This window comes from Phalacrocorax carbo, chromosome 23 (genome assembly GCF_963921805.1).
Source record: "Phalacrocorax carbo chromosome 23, bPhaCar2.1, whole genome shotgun sequence".
Taxonomy (NCBI): domain Eukaryota; kingdom Metazoa; phylum Chordata; class Aves; order Suliformes; family Phalacrocoracidae; genus Phalacrocorax; species Phalacrocorax carbo.
Window position 1 is genome coordinate 1,232,457 of NC_087535.1, and position 25,926 is coordinate 1,258,382.

Here is a 25,926-nt window from a genome sequence, read left to right on the forward strand (position 1 = left end):
CCACAGTTCCTTCGCCTGAGCTCTCCCTGAAGAGGCGCGCAGGGGAGCGCCGCCCTTCCCGCGCGCAACTGCAGCAGGTACGTCGCTGCAGAGCATCTGTGCTTCTACAGACAACCGATACTGTCGTGCTACGGAACTCTGGGGAGAAACAGGGCATTTTAGGCCAAACAACTTGCAGCTCCAGAAAGATGGAAGCAAAGTCAAAGCTTCTATTTTATCAACTCTTATTTTATTCATTTATAAATACTGTTGTGTTTACAAGCATCATAGATGTGAATATTATTCCCAAACTTTCAAACACATAATACTTATAATACTATATAACAACAACCAGTAAAACAAATCATTCATCTCAGGGTTTGAAAGGCCACTCAAAAGTTGCATAAAAATACATTCTCTCCCCATCTCGTAAGCTAGTCCTGCTTCTCCAAGCAGTTTATTTACAAAGAGCCATCATCAAACTCGCAGCCACAATAGGCGGGTTCACCCCAAGCAATAAAAATGAATTCACCCCAAGCAATTGCTTAGAAAAAAAGCTTGTGTTCTCCAGCGGAGATCACGTCTGGCAAATGCTCTGGTTCAAATAGGGATCAGTTTTAAAAACTGCTTGCTTTGCACTCTGTCCCAAGCACAGAGCGCGAAGCGTCCTATTCGTCACCTCCTCAGTGCACTGGTTATGTCAGGCATTAAGTGAGACCAAAAAAAATTCATTCTCAAGAATTTGGTTTGCAGTCGCATCGTCATCACGGAATACTCACAGCTTTGGCTAGTCAGCAAGACTAAACTGTTGGTGGGTCCTCTGCCCTAGTCAGGGTTCAGGGGGATAATCCAGTGCTAAGCAGACACTTCATCTAAAGCGGTTGGCTTTGCCAGGTGCCACGCAGAGGAATTAAGCCTTCCGCACCCCTGGCATCTTGTTCCTTAGGGTAAAAGGCAGTGAGTGTCCTGGTAGGAAGGGGCAGAACGTCAGTGCAGGAGGGATTTGTCAGATTGGGTTGAACCCTCTCCCTAAAACAGATACCGGGCTTCTTCACGCTGCCAGGAACCTGCCTCGTGAGAAGAACAGGATCTTTAGTCTGAAACCTCGTCCCTCGTCCTGCTGGGATGCGCGACCTGAGACGCGGCACTGGCACGCCAGCGCTGCGCCAACCACCAGCAGCCCCAGCGGGCGAGCATCTCCTCTGCGTGGCACAGAAGGGACTGGACTCCTGTTTAGAGCTGAGAGAGCCCAAGTCTGAAGCAAGGAGCGGGTCACCAAGAGAAAAAACATCAAGAACCGCGGAACTACTCACATAAAGAGTGCACCAAGTGGGAACGGCGTGCAGGGAAAGCATTGACCGGATCTCAAGACTTAAAGCTGTTAAATATAGCAGGGTTAAAATAAAGTAATATAAAAAGGATGCCTGGCTTAGGCAGTGCTCTGCAGAAACCCTGATGCCATTACCAGCTTTGGTCTCTTCCTCCCCAAAGCTCAGCAGCAGAGGAAGGACCTCAGTGTACCAGCAGAACCGGCATCTCGTGCCGTGCGAAAGTGACTCCGCTGGCTGAAAAGCGGTGGAAGAGGAACCTCTGTTAGAGCTGCCTGGGGAAAAACCGGCATCTCTAAGAAGAGCTAGAGAGGTGGAAACAGGCAGGACGGGGAGGGGAAGGAGAAAAAATGGACAGTTAAGAAAAAACCCAAGGGAGAGGAAAATAAACTCGCTTTCTGAAGCAATAACCAGCAAAAGGTTCCAAAAAGCCCAGGACTGACTGATAAATTTTACCCTGCTGAGCAAGCTCAAGACTTACGCTCGTGTTCAAGTATCTCATCTGTCTCTCGCACAGCGGAAGGAGCCCCACCAGCCCGGCAGGAGCCGCGGGCCCACAGCCAGCGTAGGTGGGACTTCTTCATGGCAACCTCCAAGTTCAGTGACTGAGACTCCAACTCTCAGCCAGAGGGAGCAGGAAAATCAAAGGACAAAGGGAATGAAAGGAGAAATATGGAAGGATGTAGACGGGAAAGTGGTTTGGATGCAGCAAGAAGTCTCTGAGAGGGAAGGTATCGCTTGAGAGGAGTCTATTAAGGGGAAGCTCAAGGGATCTGATGACAGGTTACTGCTGCTATCATCAAAATCACACAGCACGTAGAGGAGCCACTGTCTAAATGCCCATAGAGAGAACAATTTCAAACTGTTCTGAGTACATATATTAGGTTTTTTTTTTTTCTGAGATTTCCTTCAAGGTCAAGGCTTATTGCAAGCTTTTGACAGATTAAAAAGCCTTTCATCCTAGCGATACAGTTACCAGCACACCCAAGGGTAGCTCCTTGTCCCTCTGACACCAGCACGCCCACACCTTTCCAAGGCACGCGGGAGGACAAGGGATCACTGCGTCCTGCTCCCCTGCCCTGAAAAACCCAGCTTCCCCACCGACGGACGGACGGGTGGGTCCCGCCTCTGGCATCCCCTCTCTCTACAAACAAAACAGTGCCGCTTTTCACTTGGTCAGCCTCCTGCTGCAAGTCAAAGCAAGGTACCTGAAATACCAGCCCAGGCTCCCCTACAGGGCTCTGCCTCCATGAAGACAGCAGGAAAATGTCCCGGACGGCTGTTAGGACGGGGAGGCTGGTTTCTGGTGCGGGCACAGCTCCCTGCAAGGTGATTCTCTCTCATACGCATGTGAAAGCAGCAGAGGGTCTCTAGGGGTTCAAGCTTGCCCTTCAGATAGCTTGGCAAGTATCTGCGATACATCTCACCCTGAGGAGCAAGAGCCCAGATGCAATTAGCAGATGCTACCGAGACAGGAGCTCTGGAAGGGTACAAGGCGATCCCAAATCACCCAGCCTGCGGAGGAAAGGCAGGGTAAGGGGTAAGGGCTCTGACGCTGAGCATCAGCGCTGATGTTACTGAACAAGTTTGGAATCTTAAGAGTAAATAGAAGACTCGGTCTACTGGGGCAAAAGGAGAAGGTCTCTGTGCAAAGCAGCTGCCGTCAGCCTGTTACAGAACTCAGCCCTGGGGGCTTTCACAGCATCACATTTTAGCCAGAGTCCCACATCTCGGGTGGGTTGATGTGCATCCTCAGAGTCCCAGCCCACGGTCACATTCCCCGCCTGTAAAGGGCCCGGGCGTGCTGGATTAGTTCTTTAGGCGTCACTTTTTAAAGTAGGAGCTACCTACTCCAGATTGGAGTCTAACACCAAATACTGAGCTTCTGGAAGAAGTTTTGGCAGCTCAAACCCAGTCCTCGGGTTTCTCTTCCCCCTTGAATAAAATGTCCGAGACACCACAACATGCCTAAATTAAAAATAATAAAATGGCAGGGGTGTGTGTTGTGGGGGAAATAAGGGCAGACAGGGAATGTACAGCAAAGGGCAGGGCAAGGCAGGTGTGACAGATTGATCCCATGGCTGAAATGCTTGCTGTACTGCTGACAGGAGGAAAAGAGAGGGGTAGGGCTTGGTGGCGGGGTTGGCAGCTCATGTAGGGCACCCCTCATCGTCCTGCCTTCGCTCAGGCTTCCTACTTGGAGAGCTTGCTGATGACACGAATGAGGGCTCCGTTCTCGTCCTTCAGCCTTTGGTTGTCCGACTTCAGCTCCGTCAAAATCTGCAGAGAGACAAAGGCAAGGTGGGATTACGGCTCGGCGCTGCCGGCCGGCCAAGCCCTACGGCTCAGAGGGAACCACAGGGACGTGGCATCCCTGCGGCCGGGGCGGCAGCTGGGTGCTTGGCTCGCGTGCTTCTCACCCTTGATGTGCCACGGCAGCGTGCAGAGCTGTCCTTACTGTACGCCCTCCGCCCAGCCCACTTCTAACGTCGATAATTTCTCTGTAACACCTCTAGGACTTTTACCAACTGGGCATCGGGTGTGGAGGGCTCGAGAGGGGACTCGAGCACAGCAAAGAGCCAGGGAGCCCCTGGAGCTGGGAAAGCCGCGGTGAGAAGCGATGCCATGGGGCCCCAGCACTAGGGCAGGACCAGGCTGCGAGGGCAGGACCCATTTCTGAGCTGTTTCATCCCAGACCTGTCCCAGATGCTCTATACGGCTCAGCAGAAAACTATAAAGCTGTTTTTTTTCTGATTTGTTTTTTTCCATTTTACCAGGACTAGGGGGGAAACCAAAGGTTTGAAATTCTCACTCAGGACTGGACCAAGCGTGGACTGCAAAATAGCTTTAGAATAACCCCAAATCTCCTTGGGATCCCATAGATGTCTAATGCAAACGTGCATGCCATAGAACATACTGACACTGGAGATACCACCTCAGTGCTCAGTGATTAAGGCTGGAGCTCTACCAAGGGTCACAACACAGACAAAAAAGCCAGAGGAAATATTAATTGGGAGCAGAGGAGGAAATAGCTTGGCGATGGCCTTTCCAGCACTTCTCATCGGCAAAACCCCCTCCCGATTCCCCCCGCTTCCCACCCTGCCGGCGGGTGACCTTCAGCGGACTCCCCAGCCGCTCGGGGGCTGGAAGGAGGCCCCGTGCTCCCGTCTCGGGATGTGGCACAGAAGGCGAACCTCAGCCCGTGGGTGCCAGCATCCCCGAGGGCGACCAGCCCCAGAGCCTGCTGGAACAAGCCAGGGTGGAGCGGGGTCACACGCAGGCGTGAACAGCACCGGTATGAACTCGGCGATGACTTGAGGAGGACCTTAGAGTAGTTCCCCCCAATTCAAAATCCCCACTAAACCTTCTCCTTCCCCCTAAGCTGGCGTTCCAGCTCTGACCACAACCCCCTGCCCGTTCCTCTCATCTGCGGCCCCTCCATGACGGCCGCCACCGAGCGCAGGCAGCTCCCGGGGCAGACGCCAGCCCCCACCGCTCCTGCTGGAGCAGTTCCCTCCTTTCACAGCCCGGCCAAGCCACGCCTGGTCCCAGCGCACCCAACCCCATTCCCACTGGTGCTGGTGGTGGATGCTCCAGACGGGAGGTTCTGCAAAAGAGAGAGGAGGGGGAAAGTGCAGCGTGGCGGGCTGCCAAGGAAAGGGTGAAACTATGTGATGGGCTGGCTGGAGCTTCAGCCAGTGATGATGAAAAGTGTCTTGCTAGACCCAGTGGCGGTGTGACAGGCACACCTCCATGACAGGGCTGTCACCACGACAGCAGTCATGACGTTTTATGCCATTTCTCATAGTCAAATCATTGAATCATAGAATCATGAAGATTGGAAAAGACCTCTAAGACCAGCAAGTCCAACCCCCAACCCAACACACCCAGGTCTCCTAAACCATGTCCCCAAGGGCCACGTCTACACATTTTTTGAACCCCCCCAGGGACGGTGACTCCCCCCCCTCTCTGGGCAGCCTGTGCCAGGGCCTGACCGCTCTGGCAGGGAAGACATTTTCCCTCATCTCCAACCTAAACCTCCCCTGACGCAGCCTGAGGCCGTTCCCTCTCATCCTGTCACTGGTGACATGGGAGCAGAGACCAGCCCCCCCCTCACTCCAGCCCCTCTCAGGCAGCTGCAGAGAGCGAGAAGGGCTCCCCTCAGCCCCCCCTTCTCCAGGCTAAACCCCCCCAGCCCCCCCAGCCGCCCCCCAGCACACTTGTGCTCCAGACCCTGCCCCAGCCCCGCTGCCCTTCTCTGGACACGCTCCAGCCCCTCCAGGCCCTTCTTGTCCCGAGGGGCCCAAACCTGAGCCCAGCACTCGAGGTGGGGCCTCCCCAGGGCCGAGCACAGGGGCCCCATCCCTGCCCGGCTCCTGCTGGCCACACCAGGGCTGACACAAGCCCGGGGGCTGGTGGCCTCCTTGGCCACCCGGGCACTGCTGGCTCATGCCCAGCCGCTGTCAGCCAGCACCCCCAGGGCCTCTCCTGGATGAGATGAGAGGCATCGTCCATCACCAAAGTGCTCAGGAGCCCGGAGGAATAGGAAGGGCACTTTCTGTCACACTCTGCACTTCTCCGTTTCCTCCTGAGCTTCATCTAACACCCACAACAGGGCACGGTGCCTTCCAGCCCAGTGCACTGCAGCAGTTCAACCATCTACTGGGGTCTGCAGACGGACAGTCTCCCACTGCCTGGGGTGGCCTTGCAGTCTTGAATATGTCCAGCACTGCAATAAAGTAGTGATATGAAGTTCTGCCGCTTGCTGTGGTAGAGATGATCTGTCACAGGTTCCCAGAAGCATCATCAGAGCGCAACCATCCCAGTTCTACGGCTTACTGGGAGCCCTGACGGTGGCTGTGCCTTACACACACGCTTCAAAGCAACTTTGGCGATTTATTTGAAAAGGAAGGAGCATAAATACATGTAAAGCAAGTGCTTCTTGAAAAGCTTCCTGGCTGTAACCCCACTCCACCAGTTTCCAGTGAAGCTTTCTGAAAACTAAAAATCAACCTTATAAAATTTCATTCCTCCCAGGCCAAAGCATTCCTCCCACTGAAGCGAAGCAGCCTCAAGTCGGGTAAATAAACTGCAGGTGAAGCAGGCTGGTGATGCAGGGGCCTGAAAACTGAAGCTTTACAAATGTCTCATTGGAAACGTTAAGGAGGGACGCGGCAAAGCCCGCAGGGGATGGTGAAGCGTAAGGTGAGTTTTGGGCTAGAGGCTGGTCCGAGCAGCGGTGCTGTGTGTTACTTGTGACACCGGGGAAGGTGCCACTTCAGAAATTAAGCGGATTTTGGAAAATGAGATTATTTGAGAAGCACCACTGCTGCGAGAGAGTGGTAAATCTGTCAGAGTTTAAAACAGTGACATTACTGTATAGCTGCGATGCCGACAGACACCGGTGAGACAAGGTTTACAGGTACCAGCAACATCCTGCGTTAGACCTACTAAAAGAGTTGAAAAAAGACCAGGAGGGCTCGCAGACACACGGCTCTTCTCCAGCTTGGACACCAGCAGAGCACTGCAAGCCTAGGAGCAAGCCGGGAAGGATCAGTCCACCCCGGTCTCAGCCAGCCCGCACGGGCGACAAGGCACGCCAGAGCGGATGGGTGTTAGCGGGGGAAAGCGATAATGCCAATATTTCCTGGGAGAAGAGGAGAGACCGATGACTTACAGTTTGTGAAACATTATTTCTCCAAGTCTGGAAATAGTTTTGCCCAATTTTCCCTCAGAGACCTCAAAGCACGTTGGGAAGGAGGATGACTTAAGCTCACCACTAGTGACAGGTTTGAGAATACTTTCGCAGATTTAAACCAGAAAAATGGTGAGATCATTTCATCTGACCATCTGCACAATTCAGGCCACATAACACGAAACACACGTTAAAACCTGTGATACGCACGTGGTCTTGAACCGAGACTCCGGAAAGGGGAAGCCACAATTCCCCTGGTTAGTTTCTACGGTTAATCATCCTTGATATAATTTGTGTGCTAAGAATAGATATTTTTATACCTTAGTGCCACTTCCAGCCCACGAGAGCATTCTGCTCCGTCTTTTTTTAAAACAAATAACTGTCTGAAGGGGCCTGAATATCCCTACTAACCTGCAAAAGACAGGTAGGGCCCTAAGAAAGAAGCATTTACAGCTCTATTTTAGCACTGAACCAATGAAGCTGCAAGACAGGATCTAATTTAACTGCCTGATATGCAAGGGCCAAGCTTACAGAAGGCTTGCCCTTGGATTTCACAAGCTACTTGCTCTGCACTGAATTTAAAACACAAGGTGGAAAAAGAAAGTGCAGCTGGTCAGCCTCCGACGGCTCCCCCCGCCTCGGAGCCAGACCGCAGGAGGCGGGGGGGATGCTGCAGCCTGTGAACTCAGATTCAGAAGCTGAACTCAGACTCTCTTCCAAATGAGGGAAGGAGCTTGTCCTCTTTGCTCGAGTGTCCAAGAAAACCTGCTGAGGACCGACTGTCCAGCTGTAGGTTTTCTAAAAATCACTTTCCTGTCTAAAATGTGCATTTTTCATAACATCCCTAGAAATTGATTAGATTGTCCATTCTGACTTTGGATAATCTTATTTTCTGGGTGCCAGCTTCTCACTGAACTAAGTCCCATTAAAAAAGAACTGTATTATGAGCAGACACATAGCATAAAACCCCTGGTCTGAGGCAAGGGAATGGGGAAGGGGGTGCTGGCTAACCCGCTGGCACCGGGAAGCCACCGAGAAGCCACCCCGAAGCCATTTGCCAGCATGAAGCCAGAGGGAAGCAGCTGATCCATCACTCCTCCGCAGCCATCTCAGTGCCATCTACCCAACTCTACGCCTTCACATCAAGGCAAGGAGCCTGTCCTGTTTCTCTCCTGGGTGGTGGGAGACACGGACGCCATCCACAGGGACAAGGCAGCCCCTGGCGCGGGCGGTTAGTACAACGGCGAGGTCAGCACCACCTGCCAAGCAGAGCAAAAGTCAGCAGGACTGAACAGAGTCTCCAGCAAAGCCCTGCCTTCAGCCGGGCGGTAACACCATGCTTTGGCTTTTGGAGGATCCTTTGCCACATGCTGCTTTTGAGCCACAAGCTTCATCAGCCACCCTCGAGAGCAACAAGGCGAGGGGGAACAGCCCGGCCAAGGGAGTGGAGACCTGCCTGGAAGAGCAGAAGAGGGAGGCGAGATGAGCCGGAGGGAAAGCAGCTACAGCTCCTCTGATTCGGAGGGCTTGGCAGGCAGAGAAAGTCTGGCTACGACCCGGGTCAGAGCCCTGTTTTCAGCCAGCAGTTGCTCATTCATCTGCCTCAGAGTGTGAATCTGTTTGAGCTGGTGGAGATTCTGGTGGACAGAAAAATACAGAGAAAAGACACCACGAAGACAAAAGGGCACAGAAACATGAATTTAGTCCACAAGCAGTAAAAGAAAGAAAGAGAATAAAAGAAGAATTAGTAGCAGAGAACGTTGGATGGGCAGCAGCTCAGATGCTCATGGGGAAAGCCTTACAACACACTGTGGATGTTTTGGGAACCATCCCTTTCTCCAGAGTCCCCCAAAGCATTTAAAAAGGTCAAATAAAGGGATTTCCCACCACAAAGCAGGTCAGTCTCTTGCAGGTTATATTCTAGCACACCCAGACAGCGAGCTCCAGCAGCACACAGCCCCTGGACTTCAGAACTACTGTGAGAACTGTCGCCACTGACTTACCACCAATGAGGGCTTTGAAAACACTGCCGGCAACCGAGAACTTCCTTAAAAGTCCTTTTTCACGTATCACTAAAAGCTAAAGCAGCCTTGTGCAGCCAAAAGCAAACAGAGCTTCATGGGAGATTTTAAAGGCACAGACTGAAGCACCTGAAGGCGTCGCTGACCCACAGCAGACCACCGAGACACGTCCCGTGTCTGCTCACGTCCCTCGTCCCTGTGGCGCTTGAATGATGGCTCTTGGGTCTGCTCAGGCTTCAGCCCTGCCAGAAGGTCTGAGGCGTGTGTGGGTTTTTGATCCCTGCCCAGATTTGACTCCTCTCTGTCACGGGGCTCAACTTATCTCTGATCTCCAGAGGTGAAAAGTCAGAACCTTAAACCACTCATTTTAACTAGAGGAGTTTGAATGACAGCATCTTACACAGGAGGCACATGAAAACATGGCATTCTTGGTTACAAAAGAAAGAAGTGGGCAGAGGACAGCGCAGGAATCGAGCCCCAGAGCTGGGGCTAGCACAGGTACGGCGGCAACGGGGAGATACAGAACAGAAAAGCAAAGAGGAAGGCAAAATAGGAAAATGGTAAAAGCCATGCAGACATCACCATTTCTACAAGAACGACATTTTTCCCAGTGATGCTAAAGTAAAACCACGCGCTGGACACTTATACCAAGCACGGGTGCCAGGACATGCTGAGGCTGCAGAGCTGCTTTTTGGGCAGCACCGCGTCCCTCCGTCCTCCCAACAGCCCGTCAGGCAGCAGGGCCACGTGAATGAGAAACTCTCCTCCCTGGCGGAGGGAGCACAGACACTGGGCTGGGGAAGGCAGGAGGGGAAACGTCTGCGAGAAGAGTAGTTTTAAGTTCAAGTGAAAAAATCCCAGCCCAGAACCAAAGCAGCTTCCGTCCTGCCCGCAAACCAGCACGCTCTTCCCCGTGCCCTCCTACGCGTGGGCTTGCGGCGGCAGGGAGGAGACGGAGGGAAGGGTCTGCTGGGACGGAGATTCCTTCTGCCATTTAATTAGCAGAAAGTGCTCAAAGAGAGGTCACTGCCTGTCCTTAACCAGAAGCAGCACGGGCAAATCTACTGCCATATGAAGAACTTGCACGGACTCCCACCCAACTGGCTGCAGCTGGCAGGGAACCTGCCTTTTGTCCAAGGGCTCATTCCTGTGTAAGAGAGAAGTACTTCGTGTGGCCCCATCCATCAGCTCGATTCTAGCTACCCAAAAAGCACTATCGCTGCTCCCTGTTAAGGAATCAAGATGCTTCATCCAAAAGCCTTGCAAAACCAACAGAAGCAAGGCAGGTGAGTGCAGGGAGTCAGCAAAGGATGGGGTTTGAGCCCCCCGAGGGCATCAAGCCGACAAAGCAGCTCCTGCTACTTAGACTACGCCAACGCAATCCTGACACTGCATAAATCAAGAGGTCCTGAGACAGAGCTACAGCCAACAGACTGCAGGAGAGCTTCAGGGACATCTCGGCAGCGAGATCCCCGCTCACCAAACCTCAGCCTTCTACCCGCTGCTTCACCCACCCGAGCTGTGCCGACTCCCCCGCGCTCGGTGAGGACGGACGGACGTCGCACGTCTGCCCCTTGATAAATCACACCCAGCAGCCACTGGAGGATGGCTCATACTGGAAAAGCCATTTCTTTTGGGGGTATCACGGATTATAAACGCCCTCTGTTTTATCAGAGGGAAACAGCTGAGTGTCTGGCTGGCAGAAAACATCAAACATAGATAAAACAGGGTGCTGTGCTACGTGGGACAGGAAGGATTGTGATTGTTTTAGAGACCACCTCTATTTTTCCATGCCATTATAGCATGAAACCTCAGCGTGGCGTGATCAGACACAGCTCAGCCTCAGCACGCTGCCGGAGACGATAAAAAGGATCACTTATGTAAAAATATGTGTGTGCTGCAGGTAGGACAGCCTTCTATTCATCCAAGAAACCTAGCAAAGAGCGGGAAGCTGGGACTGAAGCCAAGGGCGAAGACCAGAATCTGGATGATACTGCTGTGATTGCTTATCGCCCTGCTTGATACTTGGCTTACCGAAAGCAGGTTTCTCAGTTCAGCTGAACCTGCCTTCAATTAACGGATTTTGTGCCTGCAACACGAAGGGAAATAAAAATGCCCAAAGCATGCACAAGGTACAAAGCCAGGAGGTGCAGTGCTGCTACGGAATAAAGAAGCTTCTGTGACCTTCAAGAAAAATTGCTGTGTTAAGTTGGGACCTGAGGCACTTGGCACTGAATTCAGTTCAGCGCAAATGCTAATTTTCTTTCTCCCTCCTCAGCCAAGTTGCTGTGTCTCCAGTCAAATTCTGCAGTCACTTAGGAAAACGCTCCACCGCTCTGTCACCTTCACAAGACAGGCCTGCAGGAGCAGCTCCAGCAGCAAAGACCTTTTGGAGATCACTGAGCTTGTCCTGCTCCTCTCCATTTCCTGGTTGCTTCGTTAGCAGCGGTTAAACTCATGAAAGGAACAAAGCTCGTTACCTCTAGCATAGCCTGAAGTACAAAGTGTTTCTGTCCCCGTGACCGCTGCTGTGCCTCCTCTCCCTAAGAAGGCAGCTGCAAGAAGAGGAAAGCCCTGGCCAGGACATCTGATGCACAGAACTGGACACAGAGAGCCCAGGATCAAAAAGCTGGATGTGAGCCGTGCCGGACCGGTCCAGTTCAAAGGCCAGTGGGGAGAATCCCCAAGCCCACAGTATTACCTGAGGCCTAACAGGGTTGTTTCCCCTTGCTGCTCTCCACTTCAAAGAAACTGGTGGATTTGCTCAAGTCGCTTATTCCGTCTGATGCTGCTCGACAGCTATTCGGCTAGCGCAAGAGGCAGGAATGAGAATCTAACCAGAATTAATACAGTTGTTTTCCTGGCTCAACTTCCACACTAGGGATTAACACAGATGCTCTGTGGAGGTTATCTCATTCTAGGTAGACACAGCTGGGCTGACTCCCACCTTTAAGGCACGGCGTAAGTGGACACGCAAGCGCTCTCCTTATGGTCTTGTCCAGTTCCACCTTTTTTTGTCTTCAGAGATTTTATAGTCCTGTCACTGAGTGGCTGTCAGGAAGGACTCACCACATGCTCGAGTTTTTGCAAAAACTAGTGGAAACGTAGCAGAACCTCAGAAGACACTCAAATGCCACGTCTGTCCTACTGGCAAAAGGCCCCTTGGTTGTTCGATGCGGCAAGACCGCAGCAGAGAGCAAAGCCTAAGCACCGCTCTCGAGGGCCCGATAGCTCGTTTTCAGCGGGACCGCAGGCTCCTTCAGCTCACACCTCCAGCAGTGACCAGCGCTTCGGGGCAATATAAAGACATGTCAAACTTCTAGCGGTGCTTCTCCTTTTGCACCACCTTGGCTTCCATCAGGCTGCAGCTCCGGACTACCCAAACCAGGGGCACCTCGGCTGCACCCACCAGCTCCTACAGGCACCTTCTTTCATTAATTGGTTTCCGAACCAATATAAATGTTCAAAACCGACAGGCCACTAGAGGACACCAATTTGTCTTTTTACTCCATGGACCGAGCTGGTTTGCAGAGTGATCTGCGTAGCTGAGGAGACAACACAAACTGCTACTGCCTGCACTTTCTCTTGAAGGCTGTATTCCTGTAATTATAGGAAGGCCTTTCTGAAGCTAAAGGTTGTTCCTTGTTCAGTGAACAAAGAATTTGGAATTTAGGCTTCTTCAGTCCTTTCTCCTTCCCCTTCTGGCTAGCACATCCACAATCACTTTCTCCTCCATGAAAGAACAAGAGAGCCTTTACAGTCAGACTCCACCAAATCGTCTGCTACTTGTTGCAGTAGAAGATGCAGCACAAGCCGGTGGGTCCTGTCAAAGTTGTACGCTCGGTAAATATATGAAGCTTCAAACAGAAACACGAGGTTGGAACCTCCTCCAGGGTGGCAGGAAATCGTTTCCGTCAGTGCACCCGTGCCAGGAGAGCTCACAGCTCTCAGACGGGGCCCTGCCTTCTTAAATTAGCTTGGTCCCAGCTGGGTCATGCTCAAAGGGAACGAAAGCGCAGGGCACAGAGCGAAGGGGGGCATTCTGTGAATGCGAGCATTAAAATATAGCGTAAAATGACACAACGCTACAAAACCAGGTGACGTTTTAGGTGTACTTAGGCGGTAAAACACACCGCTTCCTGCTCCGCAGTGCTCCCCGCCAGCCCCGTGCTCGCAGGGCATCCCAGCCACGGCAGGAGGAGAACAGTCCTTCGAAGCAACGCCCCGAGCGAGAGAACGCGAAGGAGCAGCCGGTGGCAGACGTCTCGTGCCAGTGAGCCATGCTGCACATTTCACCAGGAAGCAAATTCCTCTTTGCTGAAATCTATTCTAGGCTGACTTACTGACACAGCCTTCCAGTAACATGCTTTGGGAAGGGAGTACAGAAATACAATCACTCTGTGTTTTTTCCTGGCTAGTGTGCGTGATCTCAAAAGCCAGCTTTGTCTTCTTACCCATCTGGAGAGAACCACAACGGCTTAACTTGGGCTGCGGGCTATTCAGAGCACAGAGGATCAGCACACTGAAACTCATGGATGCCACAAAAGGTTAGTTTTGGAAAGCGTTTAAGGAGAACAGCTTTCACAGTTCTCAGATCAAACAGCATAACAAATTAAACATATGGTGCAATCAGATGAATGGTAATAGGACAGTTTTATTAGTATTTCATGTTTGGAGAACATGGCCATTAAAGTAAGTTCTGACTGCATAAAGGAACACGCTCAGAGATAACAGGAGTCCCTTCCCATGTACGCATTTAATATCCTACTCCTGGGTTACAATCCCAAAAGCCATTAATATAAAGCGTAAAAAATGGAATAGACAGAGTGAATAGATTATTTCCTACCTTCATCTCCTCTTCCATTTCAGAGAGTTTACGCTCCAGGGCTCGTTTCTCCTGTTTACAAGGATTCATAACAAAGATGGTCACGAGGATATAAAAGAAAAACCCACAGCCCATTTTCTTTTAAAGAAAAATAGGAGTCTCGTATTTCTGTAGGAGCATTCACCGAAAAGCATCTCAGCGACACACCGGTTACAACCAGGGGCTGATCAGATGGGACAGGGCAGCCGCAAAACCAGCAGGTGATACGTGCCGGGCCCGCGTCAGCGGACGTCTTGATCCTGACCTTTCTTCACAGCCCTTCAATGAAACTCTCCCCCCACCTTTAGTGATCCCCGTTTTCAGGACCTTCTGATGTAATGGGACTTCCAGCTCTGCGGGTGAAGCCGTGGATTTAACTGCGCCCCACTAAAGGAGGCAAGGAGAAAACTCACTGAGCCCGTCAAATAAGAGACAGTGATCAGAGAAAGGCGCCTGCAAATCCTGCCTCTCCCGGATTAGTTTAAGGCTTCAAAGCTGTAAAGCTGACTGCTTTCAGTATATTTTGGAAACCGACGCTTACGCCGGTAGGCTCTGCCATGTGAGTGCTGGTGGTGGCCTCAGTGGACAGCTACACCCTTGCCTCGAGGCAGAGATCTGGACTCCATCAATGACTTTTTCAACATGGGAGGGCTCAAACCACCCCGGGAGAGTGCACTGAGCGGGAGGAAACGGCAGACGTGGGTCAGGAACAGGCTCCCCACCCTCTGCCCCCTGCAAAGGAACACGAGGCCGGGAGAGCGAGGCAAATACAGCTTTTGAGCGTGGCCAGGGATGAGGGGTTCTGGGTCACTTTTTGTCCTCAGCGCACATCATCCAAGGACTCGTCAGTGCAAATGCATAAGCCACCCTGGAAACAGTTAATGCCGTATTCACTGACAACAGTCAGGCAGTTTTTTTTGATTCAACCCTCAGAAACCTGTCTTTATGGCTGTCGTGATCCTAATTCAACAAAAGCGACGCAGGACATTGCCCCAGCTTGGAAGCGCTGCATGGGTGGGAGACGGGACGTGTGGTGTGAGCTCCATCTGGCTGGGGATGTCCACTCAGCGCAAGTGCTCTCACCACCACTGTCGGGGTTTTTTTAAGGTTTTTTGTTTTGTTTTGTTTTTCCAAAAGAAAACCTCCACTCGTGTCGCGACCTCCCCCAGCAGCTACGTTCGGATGGCAGCGATGGCTGTGTTTGATGACCCCACTCAGCCTGCTTTAAGCACACCTACGAATCAAGCCCACATGGATCAGTGCTTCGAGAATCTCGGTGTTGGGGTTCACCCTGGTGCAGAGATGCTCAGCTGAGCTCACAGCTTCAGCGACCGTGGTAACTTCAGCAGTCAGAGCCTGGCATCTGTACTGAGGGCTGACGTGTCCTGCCTAACTCTGTTGCTGTCCAAAGGGGGGATCCTGAACGTCACCTCCTCCAGACTGTATCTGGCAAATCCTGGCAAGTGTTTACACATTAATTAAGGTATTTCATGGTAGGAACTGAATTTAAACCCATGGTTCAACCACCCAGCAAAGCTCCTAAAAATTCAGGAGATGAAACACCTTAGGAGGAACCTGCTCTTCAGGTGACCCTCCAACACGTAAGTGGACATTACTGAGAAATTGGAGCCAGGTTCCAGCTTTAACTAACCACTGAGGCACGTGGTGGGAGAATGAGTGATAATGGCCATCAGCTGAGGCAGGGGAGGTTCTGACAGAAGAAAAAGTCACTGTGAGGATAGATAAGAACTGGAAGAAGGGGCTGCAGCAACCTAACACTCAGTTCTTCCTGAAACAAGAGGGCAAAGCCTTGAGTAGCCTGGTTGATTCCGCTGGGATGCACCTCAGACCTCCTCGCGTCCCTTCCAATCTGACCGAAGCTACGGTCGCTTAAGGCAGGGATTCAGGCAGGCACTGCCTGTTCCGCTCAGCCTACTGCAATGAATCTGACTGTTCAGCTGCGAGGAAGGAGCATTCAAACATTCAGATTTCCAGTATAATCGCAAGAGAGACACCCAGCTAGTGTTTTGCTTTGTTCCTCCCCACCCCAAAACAGCCTTTATTTATAAGGATCAAGAATATTTTAAAGCAAAATGGACCAACAGTCCCTTAGCATGATACAATACGATTCCTTGGTCTGCAGCTTCCTATAACGGAAGACAGAAATCAGAACCAAGCTGATTTGCAAAGAGAGCAGAGAAGTCTCAGACACTGAAAAGGTCAAACACAATTACCGCCGTGCACTGCTCCACAAGGCAAAAATATAACTTATCTTTAAATTAACACTTTCCTTCAAGAAATTACTATGCCCTGCAGAGCAGCATGAGGCAAAGATTGCGACTCAGAAGAAAGCAGAGACACATACCCTTTTCTCCATCTCCAGCATGCTGGACCGGTCAGAAGTTTTCTCCTGTTTCTGCTATGTAAATTAAAAATAGAAAGCTATTAAAACTGAGAGGAATTCACAGGGTGCTGCACAAAGGCCTAGATAGCCTAGAGATGCACTTGCCTGGAGAAGCAGCAGACTTTACAGACTCACTCACGCTTATTTCTGTGAAAAGTAACAGTCTCCTCTGTAGCCCCTTTCCTCCCAAGTGCTAAACCCTGTCCCCCACGCTGGAACATGCACTGGCTTGTCACGGGCCGCTGCTCGGTTTCTGCAGTCTGGGAGCCGGCTTTTGCCTTACCTGGGCAGCTTTTTCCAACTTTGATTTGATGTCGGCCAACTCAAGCTGGGCTTCTTGCAGTTTTGACTTCAGCTTTTGATTTTCAGACAGGGCGCTTTCATATAACTGGAATACGAAACAAAAGATTTCTATTAACCAGGCTGCCCGTCGGCCGCCGCCCAGACCCCGTGCTGGCGCGCCACGAGCAGTCGCGTGGCCTCAGCACCGAGCAGAGGCAGCTGCAGGGGTAGCATCGCTCCCCCGTCTCAGGATATTAGGAGGACACACAGACCTAATTTGGATGGTTTGCTTGCGTTTTCATAACTCATATGAAATAAGAAAACAGCTGTTTAATTTTGTAGGGCGTTTAAACACAGCCAAGAGGCAAAGAAAAGGGATGTTTTTAATTTAGGTAAACCACCAAGCACAATAAAGCACTAAGTTGTGTGTGCTGGATGTATCTGAGCCTACGATGCTCTAGTGCTCCCCAACAAAACACACCCTAGTTGCTCTTGTGTGCTTCTAGTTTGAAGAGGAGGAGGAAGGAGGACAATTTTAGGCCACTCCAAAAAGGATTGTTTCCCTTCACTTCCTTCAAACAAGCAGAATTTCCATCCCTTTAAGAGGACAAACTGGGCACACTGCCTGCCTCTTCTGGCCAGACACACTGATGAAGAAGAGCGGGGTGCTGCTCACCATGCGAGGCTTTTCAGCATCATAGTCATTTCAGAATTAAGGTCATCTTAATCTGTTTACTTTTCATATGGCCTTTGCACTGATAGATGCGCACGGCAGTCCACGTTACTGCCTTTCAAGGATTACGTTGAAAGTTTCAGTGATTATAGAAAAAATGGTTCTGGAATGTTATAGCAGCAAAAATAATTCTGTGGAGATATGCAAGCTTAAACCACGCTGGCATGCTCAACAGTGCCTTTTCTTGCTCCTTTCAAATCCCTCCCAGCGTTTCTCCAGCCCGACTCCTCACCCCCCTCCCCAGATATCTGACTTTGCAGGGTGCCCTTTCACCCCTTGTCCTTTTTTGACCCTGTGAAGGGCCCATGCAGTTGAAAAAGGCTGGTGTAACCTCCAAAAGCAATGGAAACAGGGAAAACGAAAACAAACTTTTTCTCTTTCTTTCCAAAGACTCTCAGTGCAGGTTTCTGCAGCAACAGGCAGCTTCTAAGGCGCATGCAGTGACAGTCATGCATTTTAAAAAAATCATACTTTTTTATAGTCCCTGTTGCTCTCCTCTTCCGCTCTGCTGCTGAGGGCGGCTAACCGGTTCTCCCTCCGGGTGTAGGCACTGGAGCGGCTGGAGGCACGATCACTGTAGGAGTCACTGGTGGTAGGGTTCGTAGCTGCCTCCAACCTAAAACGCGATGAAGACGCAGCCCCGTGGAGCCACCGTTACCTTGGGACAGCCAGTATGAGCCCGACCGCTCGGGACCCGCGGCCACGGCAGGCCCAGCTGAGCAGAGGCGCCGGGACGGCCGAGAGCACCCCCCGCCCCGCAGCAGGGCGCCGCTGCTGACGGCAGGCAGCCACCACCGCTGTGAAAACTGGAAAAAATCCAGTGGGCATCAGCCAAACCCCAGACGGGCAGCCATTTCCCGTGGACCTCCCACCTGCACGGTGGGAATGGGCTCCATTGCTAACAGGGCACAGAGGGTTTTTCCTCTCTGCGGAGTGGCTGTTAAATAATTTGGGGAGCAAAGGAGGAAAGCAAACCGGCCCAAGCAGTTGAGCTAAGGTAAGAACCAAATGGCCAGCACCAGCTTCAGCTTACGCTGTTGATGTGAAGCACGGGGAATCCCCAAAGCCATACAGATATATGCTGTCGATAAATATTACATAGAAAACTCCACAAATTCTTACCTGGGAAGTCTTTCATGCTGAAGGAAAAAAAAAAAAGAAAGAAAACAGGAATTAATAACGAGGAGAATTAAAGGTTTGACTCAAGAACTGCAGAGGTACCACACAGCAGCCATTTCCTACCTCCAGTACCAGCACCCAGCTCACCACAAGCCAAACAGCATTATTTCCCAGGCCCAAACTGGGAATCGCCGATCCCTGCCTGAATCTTTTCAACTGTTTCAGCCTCTCTGAAGCATTTCATATTTCATTTCTTTTGCTAACCTAAAAACTACTGAACCTTGTTCTTCAAATCCTGGTTTCCAGAATTGAAATCCATTCCTTTGAACCAAAACTAATTTATTGTTCCCCGTTTTAAATCAAATTGTTCTTCCTGACTTTGGTCACTGTCCTATGCACGATGTGGGTGAGAGGGATTAACGGACCACGATAGGCAGAGCTCGCTGCCTGTTTGTGGTGAACTTCAGGAAATCACAAACAGTACTTTTTCTCCACGGGCAAATACCTCCCCATGAAGAAAAGTGTCAGCGTGGCAAGATAATACACAGCAGAAGCTGGACGAGGAAGGGAGAGGAGCCTTACATCAGCCAAAAGGGTGGACACGTTGGTGGAAGCACGTGTTGGGTTCTTCCTTCCCCATCAACACCCAAAGCGCCCCGCGCCGTCCTCACCGCTGCCTTTGCTGCAGCCCGCAACCGCAGACAGCAAGCGGTGCACGGGTGTCCTGCAGGATGCGCCCCACTGACCTGCGCCTCCCTCTCTGCGAGGTTGCTCTTTGTCTGCAGACATTTACTCAAATTCAAGGTGCAGTTGAACTCTTTTTCAGTCCCTTGAACTGGAAATTGAGCCCGATATTCCCCGGCTAGTTTTATTAGCAGCAGTATCCCTCTGAGCGAGCACAAACCACCTGCAGGCGCTACCAGTTATTTCCCTAGATCCTTTTTAATAAGTGCAAGAGCCAATACAGGGAGGACATTACAGAGAAGACGAGGGGTCAGGCTTTTAGTGCCCAGACATGCTTGTGTCGCAGTTTGCGCTGCCTAGATACACCACTAAATCTAGTGCTAAACGCCTTGCTGGGTGGCAGATTTGCTGCCTGTCTGGCATCCCGGTGTTTGAAGACTTCAGCCCTCCTGCTCCTGCCTGGCACCCAGACGATGCCTCTGACTACTGGGCAGGCATCTAGGAGTACATGCCACGGGCAGCTGAATTAAGTCACCCCGTTACGTGGAGAAGGAGGGTAGACGAGCGACGCTGCAATCTCTCCGCTCAAAGCCAGAGGACCACAGGGGCAAGTCCCAGAGCAGCCCGGCCTGTGCCCAGCCTGCCCGCGACGCTGCCCTCTGCTCGCCAGGACGCAGGGACCCGGTTACGTATTACATATACCTGGTTATTAAGTTTTTAATTCAGCCTGTGCTAATGTAACCCTCATCTTGAGCCTAACTCAAGACAGGAGCCTCCCCGAGGAATCTGCAATCCCCGCTCGCTCTGCAACGCAGCCCTATGACGTGAGATGCAGTGATTTGACCAGTAAACAAGAAACAAACTGAAGAACCCCAGCACATTGGAAGCCTCATGGATGGACAACCCATTCAGCCAAAGCTGCTAAACGCAAAGCTCAAAGGATGAGCAAGGCCTGCTGTTAATTAGCACGTTTTCCCTCGAGCTGCGCCTGCGGGGCCGCCCTCAGCTGGGCTCCCGGGGCAGGTCTGGGTGCCAGCCCCGTGTTATTGGGGGGGTCACCAAAGCTCCAGGAGCCCGTCCCAGTGCTGGCGTGGGTCCCGCGCCATGGCAGCGGGTCCAGTCCCATAGTACTGTACTTGCTCTAACCCTCTCCACATGCACCAAAAGCTTTCTTTGTATCGTACAGGTGAGACACCACCCAAGGGAGACAGCAGACGGCTTTTGACCATAACTGAGCCCCGCTGCACTTCCACAGGCGATGCTGGATGCTGTTTGGGAAGCTTCTCGTGGGGCCAAATGCCCGGCGCCTGCCTGCCGTGGTCACAGGGACGCCTGCCTGCTCGTCCGAACAGCAGCGGCTTGGGCCACTCTCCGTAGGAAGCTCAAAGCCAAGTTGGGAAGCAGCTTCCACGCAGCTGGCCTCCGGCACGGTGCTATCATCCGAAAGATTTCCCGTTTTCAGCCGCAGACATGCTGGCTGATGTCTTCAGTCTTTTGTTAGCCAAGCTTCCAACATTTGCCTCTTAAAACCCTCAGCTGTCTGACAGCTCCCTTTTAATTTTGGCCCAATGACCCAACCTCCCCTATTAAGCAGGAGAGGGGAATTAGGAAGTGATTAACAAGCCTCTTGGTGAAAGTTATTTGTGCACTTTATGCTAATCTCCTTCAGCAACGACTTTTCTTATGATGACAAATGTCTAGGCAAGTAATCCACTTAATATCAAGCCTGCATTTATTTCAGCAAACACACCTGCTAATGTATCTGAACAGCACTGAGAAAGTCCACACAGGGCTGGGCAACGCTATGCAGAAACCAAGCAACAAAACCTGAGCAGGTGCCCAAGTAAGCCTGCACGCTTGCAGCAGGAGGGAACGATAATTTTTGTCTTTTTTTTTTCCTCCAAAGAGACTAATAATTTCCATGGGCTGAGAGAGCAGGGGTGCGCTTCTGCAAAGGAAGGGTGGGATAAGGAAGGCATCACTTTAAACACAGCTTCTGGGAATGGCAAAGGGGGAAAAAACCCCAGGTTTACTGTATTTAAAATGTTCCTGTGATAGATACTGAGATGAATTGTTTCAGCCTGCAACTGTGTCTGTGTCTGTAAAGAGGAGGAGAGACTTGATGAGATGGGAGGACCTGCGAGCATCGTTCCTGCTGCTGCAGCCGGCGCTAGAGCAGAGCATTCCCGCAGCGACCTGCTGCCACCCCCAGCCCGTGGCAGCTCCAGGACTTCTCCAGCAAGAATCTGGGTATTTCTTAGTGCTCAGCGATTTCTCCTCCTGGGACTTTGTCTCTTTTGGGCTCATTTAAAGCATATCTCTGCGCCATAAAAGGGCTCCAGTGTCTTGCAGAAACAGCACGGAGCTAGAGGAAACCTCTGTGGTGGCAGCTGTTGGGAAAGCCGGTGTCTTTCCCTCACCCTTCAGTTTTCGGGTGCCGCTCTCCATGTTGTTTCAATTGAAAGTGGTAGTTTTGAGACAAAGTTTGAGAGGAACTGGACAAAGGCTGAGGGCTGGGAAGCAGAGCCTGAGCGAGATGTTACAGCAGATGCTGGAAGTGTCCCTGCCACAATGAAAGTTGCAGAACAGTTTTCATCAGTGGATCAGCCTTCTGCTCGCTGCTTCCTTCAGAGAAGGAGGGAAGATTTAGTTTGTTTTATATCAATTTCTGGCTCAATATTTTCCTGGGTTTTGCACAACGGCCAGTGTTCACACTGATATTTCAAGGAGCAGCTTATACAGGCGTGTGGGTTTCTTTTTAAATAATGATGGAGGAGGGGATAAAATTCCTGGAAAAAAAAGAAGTTCCACTTTGCACCTTCAAAACCAGGCTCCAGCTAAAGGAGGTAACATGGAAATCAGCGGTCCTTAGCACAAAGAGGGGCTTTGATGCCCGAGGAAGTGAGTGAAACAAAACAATGACAGACATCTCGGACCCCCGGGGGTGGCTGTGCCGTGCAGGAGGGATCCGAGAGGGGATGTGGGTGCCCTGCGTGCAAGCATTGGACTAGGCGCTTAACTGACCCATCCCTGCTACCTGCTCAAAGACAGACTAACGGTTTCAGAGGCCGCCAGGACATCACATCGGAGACATATTTTCAGTAAAACAGCATCTTTCCAGCTCAGTTCTGCCCTGCTTTTGCTTGGAAACCTTTGCCACATGCTTCCAGCTGCACCTTCAGCTCAGCAACCGCCTCCCCTCCACTCACTGCCCCTGCTTTTAAAACAACCACCAAATATCCATTTGGCAGCATTAGCTGGCTCATCGCACTGTATAGGTAAGTAGTGAAGAAGGTTGTATCTGCTCGGAGATGCCGTTCTAGAGCTGGAAACTCCGAGGTTAAAGTCAGAAGGTGAAGGACAGAACTCTCCTTCCTTCATTACTGGAAAGAGAAGTGGGGATAAACAGAGGAAACAAGCGCCGAGGCACCAAACCTGCACTTATTGACTAAGCTGGTACAAGAAAGGGCTTTCCCTCCCAGATTTTTTCTTGAATGAATACTGTGCAAGCTGTTAAAGTTAAAAAGGGGATGCCGAGAAAGTGCTGCATCAACGGTACGCAGGCATTGGGTTTTTTTCTTCCCCTGGCAAATTTGGAACAGCACTGTCAGTTTTGCCCAGACTCCTTCATTTCCCTTGGGATCAAAAGTTTGACTAGAAACATTAACAGCCAGGGAAGCATCAGGTTGTGAAATTATCCTTCCTGCAATCTAAACAGGGTCATATTGCTGGAGGGTTTGGGGCGGGGGCAGGAGAACCCCAGGGAAAAGCGAGGCACCGGAGGCGGCTGCCCTGATTCAGAAACCAGCACGGCAGCCAGCGCTGAGCCGAGACCCCGGCGCCACGCTCCCGCTGAAGGGCACCGAGGCACCCGAGCGGATGACTTTTAAAGGAAAACTGAAAAGCACAGAGCGCTTGCAGGTGTGTTTGCAAGTTTCAGGTAATCGTCAGCTCTTAGACCGCTTGCCTGAGAGACCCCACCGCCTTTCCTCCCATCCGTCCCACGGTGGGCAGCACATTCAGGTAGCGCTGGGGGGCTCACCTAGTTTTGCCAGCCCTCCCGGCCAGGGTCAGAGACAATTCAACCCAGGTGGGCTGGCGAAAAAGCACAAAGAGCATCACAGCCTGTTCCTCCCTGCACGGGCCGCTTTCTCCTGAGCCGCCCCTTTGTCACTGGGCTGATGCTGGTCAGTCCCAAGGCAAAGGCACAGCCAGGCACTGGCCGTGGTTTCCTCGCCCGCGCCGCCGGGATGCTGCGCCGCGCCAGGAGTGCCGTGCCGCTTTGATTTTAGAAATGTGCTTGGAGGGCAGGAGCCTCCCCTTAAAAACTCAGAAACTTTTACAGCTGTTAGGACTTCAGTAAAGTATAATTAAAACCAAATTCCTCGTGGAAGGTTTAGATAAAATGCAGCCCTGAAGCGCAGTGCCAAAAGGGGGATTGGCCACCGCTCTTGCCAAGGCAGAAATTGGCCTAATTGCTTCCAATTGCGTTCTTCTGTGGCTGGGATCTGACCCAGCAAAGGCAGAAAAAGTCTATTATTTACATTGTTTCAAAAAAGAAAAAACAAAGAAAAAAAAAGGAAAAAAAAAAATAGATGCTTTGGGAACATTTTCTGCTTCTTTATCTCCCAACTGGCCAACCTCAGGAAAACGTGTGCTATTTTAAGCTAGTTCTCAAGGAATTTATTTTGGTGTGTTTTGTCTCAGAGATCCTGATCAACGCTTACGATTAAATAGCCACCATTTAAAAAGATCCTGGAGCGCAGCTCCAGCCCTGCTGTCCTCCCTTTCCTTAATCAAGGGGGGAAGTTTTAGGAACTTCTTGAATTTTATTCTTCTGTTGACAAATATCCTCCTGGTGAGTCCCGTTTGTTTTAGAAATTAAACGTAAAGTAAAGCCAGCTGCTTTTGGGGCCAGTTCTTTCCCTCTTATATGCAAAAGCTACCCCGTTCCTGCAGTTACGTAGCTCCGCCGCTCCTACACCTCCACGGGTTTACGTGCTTGGCTGCGCTGACGCAGAGCAGCTGCGGGAAGGACGAGCCCTGGTGCGCTGTGCTGCTGCGCAGTCGCCTCCCGGAGCCGGCACAGCGAGAGCTGAGCTGGAAGGAGGAAAAGCAGCGAGGAAGGCTGCCTGGTGCACCTCGGACCCGTCCCCATCGCGTACAGCTCAGATCGGCGCTCCCCGCAAGCCACATTTGCCTTTCAAGTCAGGTCTGGTTGGGGTCAAGTTTGGTTTTCCAGTAGGCGCAGAATAATTAGAAGGTCTGGTTGAGCTCTGCTTGTGACACAGTTGTTTGAGGTCACTGCCTCCCTCGGAAAGCTACTCTGCTGACCCGAGAGCTGTGGTTTGCTACAGCGTCCCGTTAGCTGCAGCTGAACACGATGAACAGCGCTGCTGCCTTCCAACTCGGGCTCGCGTTTGTGCAAATGCAAGGATTACAGAGTCGCATCGATATGATTAATAATCCAGTGTAGCCAAACCACCTCCATATAACCTCCAACTCCCAAAAGCCTGATGCAAAATATGTTTTCACGAACTATAAATCAATAAACTTTGCTTAATAAAAACTGCTGTTACTGAAGCATAATATTAAAAGTTTCTCCAAGACGGAACAGGGGCTTTGGCAGCTGGCTGCGACAGAGCACATCATTTTCAGCATGGCTAGCACGTCCATACGGCTGTAACGGTCCGACGACGGCATCTCCTGCCACGCCAAACAGGCCGGCACGTTGTGCAGTTGTGTGCTGGGCTGTGCGCTCGCCGCCTGTGCCTCAGCGCTCCGTGCCTCTCCCGGGGCCGCTGGCTTTGCAGCAGCTGCAGTTTATTACCACCGTCTCTTGGGGATCAAGCTCGCCATGTAAAACATCAGGCTGGATTGTATTTTAATTTAGTAAAGGCCACAATTCAGAAACCCGGGTTTGTTGCTCTCATTTTTTTTCCTCTTCTTTTCTAAGGGATCAAATTTTATTGGTTAAAAATTTAATTTTGCAAAGCAACGTGATCTTAGGCAAAACTCTCCAGACATGAGGAAACAAACACCGAACGGCCAAGTGACAGAAGAAGAGAAGATATCTGCTCCTAACTTTCTTCAGTGCAACGTCATCTTCCTTGCCCCTGCAAATGCTCTACCAGGACGTTTCCAGGTGTTATCCTTTAAATCCCCTTTTGGCCACTAGCCAGGATTCAAGCTGCCTGAGCCAACCCGCCACCTTTTCGGTGTGAAGCAGGCTCCGCAGCCCGGCGAACCCCTCCTCCAGCCCGCAGCCCCACGGCAGCCCCACGGCAGCCCCACGGCAGCCCCGCGGCAGCCGCCACGGCCACAGGCAGCGCTTGCCTGGGAAAGGGATTGGGGCTGGTTTCGGAACATGGGCCCGTCCGTACCACGCGAGGCTTCTTGTGCTGTTAGAATTCAGACAGTTGATGCTGCCTCTCTCTCTCCCCCCACTCATTTGTTTCAGTCTAAAATAGCTCCAGAGCAGCCGCCAGCCAGCGATGTGAACCTGGAGCTACTCTCATCTATTCGAGGACCTCTGCTCCAAAGATCCTGCTTCTGCTGAACTGCAATAGTAACCTCAGCAATCTGAGGGCAGGAAAAGAATTGACAATGCATTGTAAAAAAACAAAACCAAAACACCAACACAAAAAAAAAAAACCCAAAAATCCCCAGAGCACCAACAACCTAACAATTCCCCAAGGTCCGTATGTTCTCCTTTGACCACCAGTTGCAGCTCCAGGGCCGGGCACCGTCTCCGCCGGCGGAAGGCCGCAAGCACAGGAGCCGTCTGTCAGCAGCGGCGCAGGTACGGCTGCCGGTG

General features: G+C 51.5%; 1 protein-coding gene across 5 annotated transcripts in view; it reads right to left on the reverse strand.

Moving 5' to 3' along the window:
* Positions 1–207: 207 nt before the first annotated feature.
* The window catches only part of PPP1R12B (protein phosphatase 1 regulatory subunit 12B), a 126,250-nt gene continuing 100,531 nt past the window's right edge, over positions 208–25,926 (reverse strand). For 4 of the 5 annotated variants that reach the window (XM_064472229.1, XM_064472230.1, XM_064472231.1 and 1 more), the window contains 6 exons: positions 18,429–18,445; positions 17,778–17,922; positions 16,575–16,679; positions 16,253–16,306; positions 13,870–13,920; positions 208–3,587 (listed from right to left, as the gene is read on the reverse strand). In XM_064472229.1, the coding sequence (XP_064328299.1) occupies positions 3,501–3,587; positions 13,870–13,920; positions 16,253–16,306; positions 16,575–16,679; positions 17,778–17,922; positions 18,429–18,445 (459 nt within the window). In that variant the 3' untranslated portion in view covers positions 208–3,500. Of the gene's footprint in view, positions 3,588–5,560; positions 8,640–13,869; positions 13,921–16,252; positions 16,307–16,574; positions 16,680–17,777; positions 17,923–18,428; positions 18,446–25,926 lie in introns of those variants that run through there. The other variant, XM_064472233.1, reaches the window with a different exon arrangement.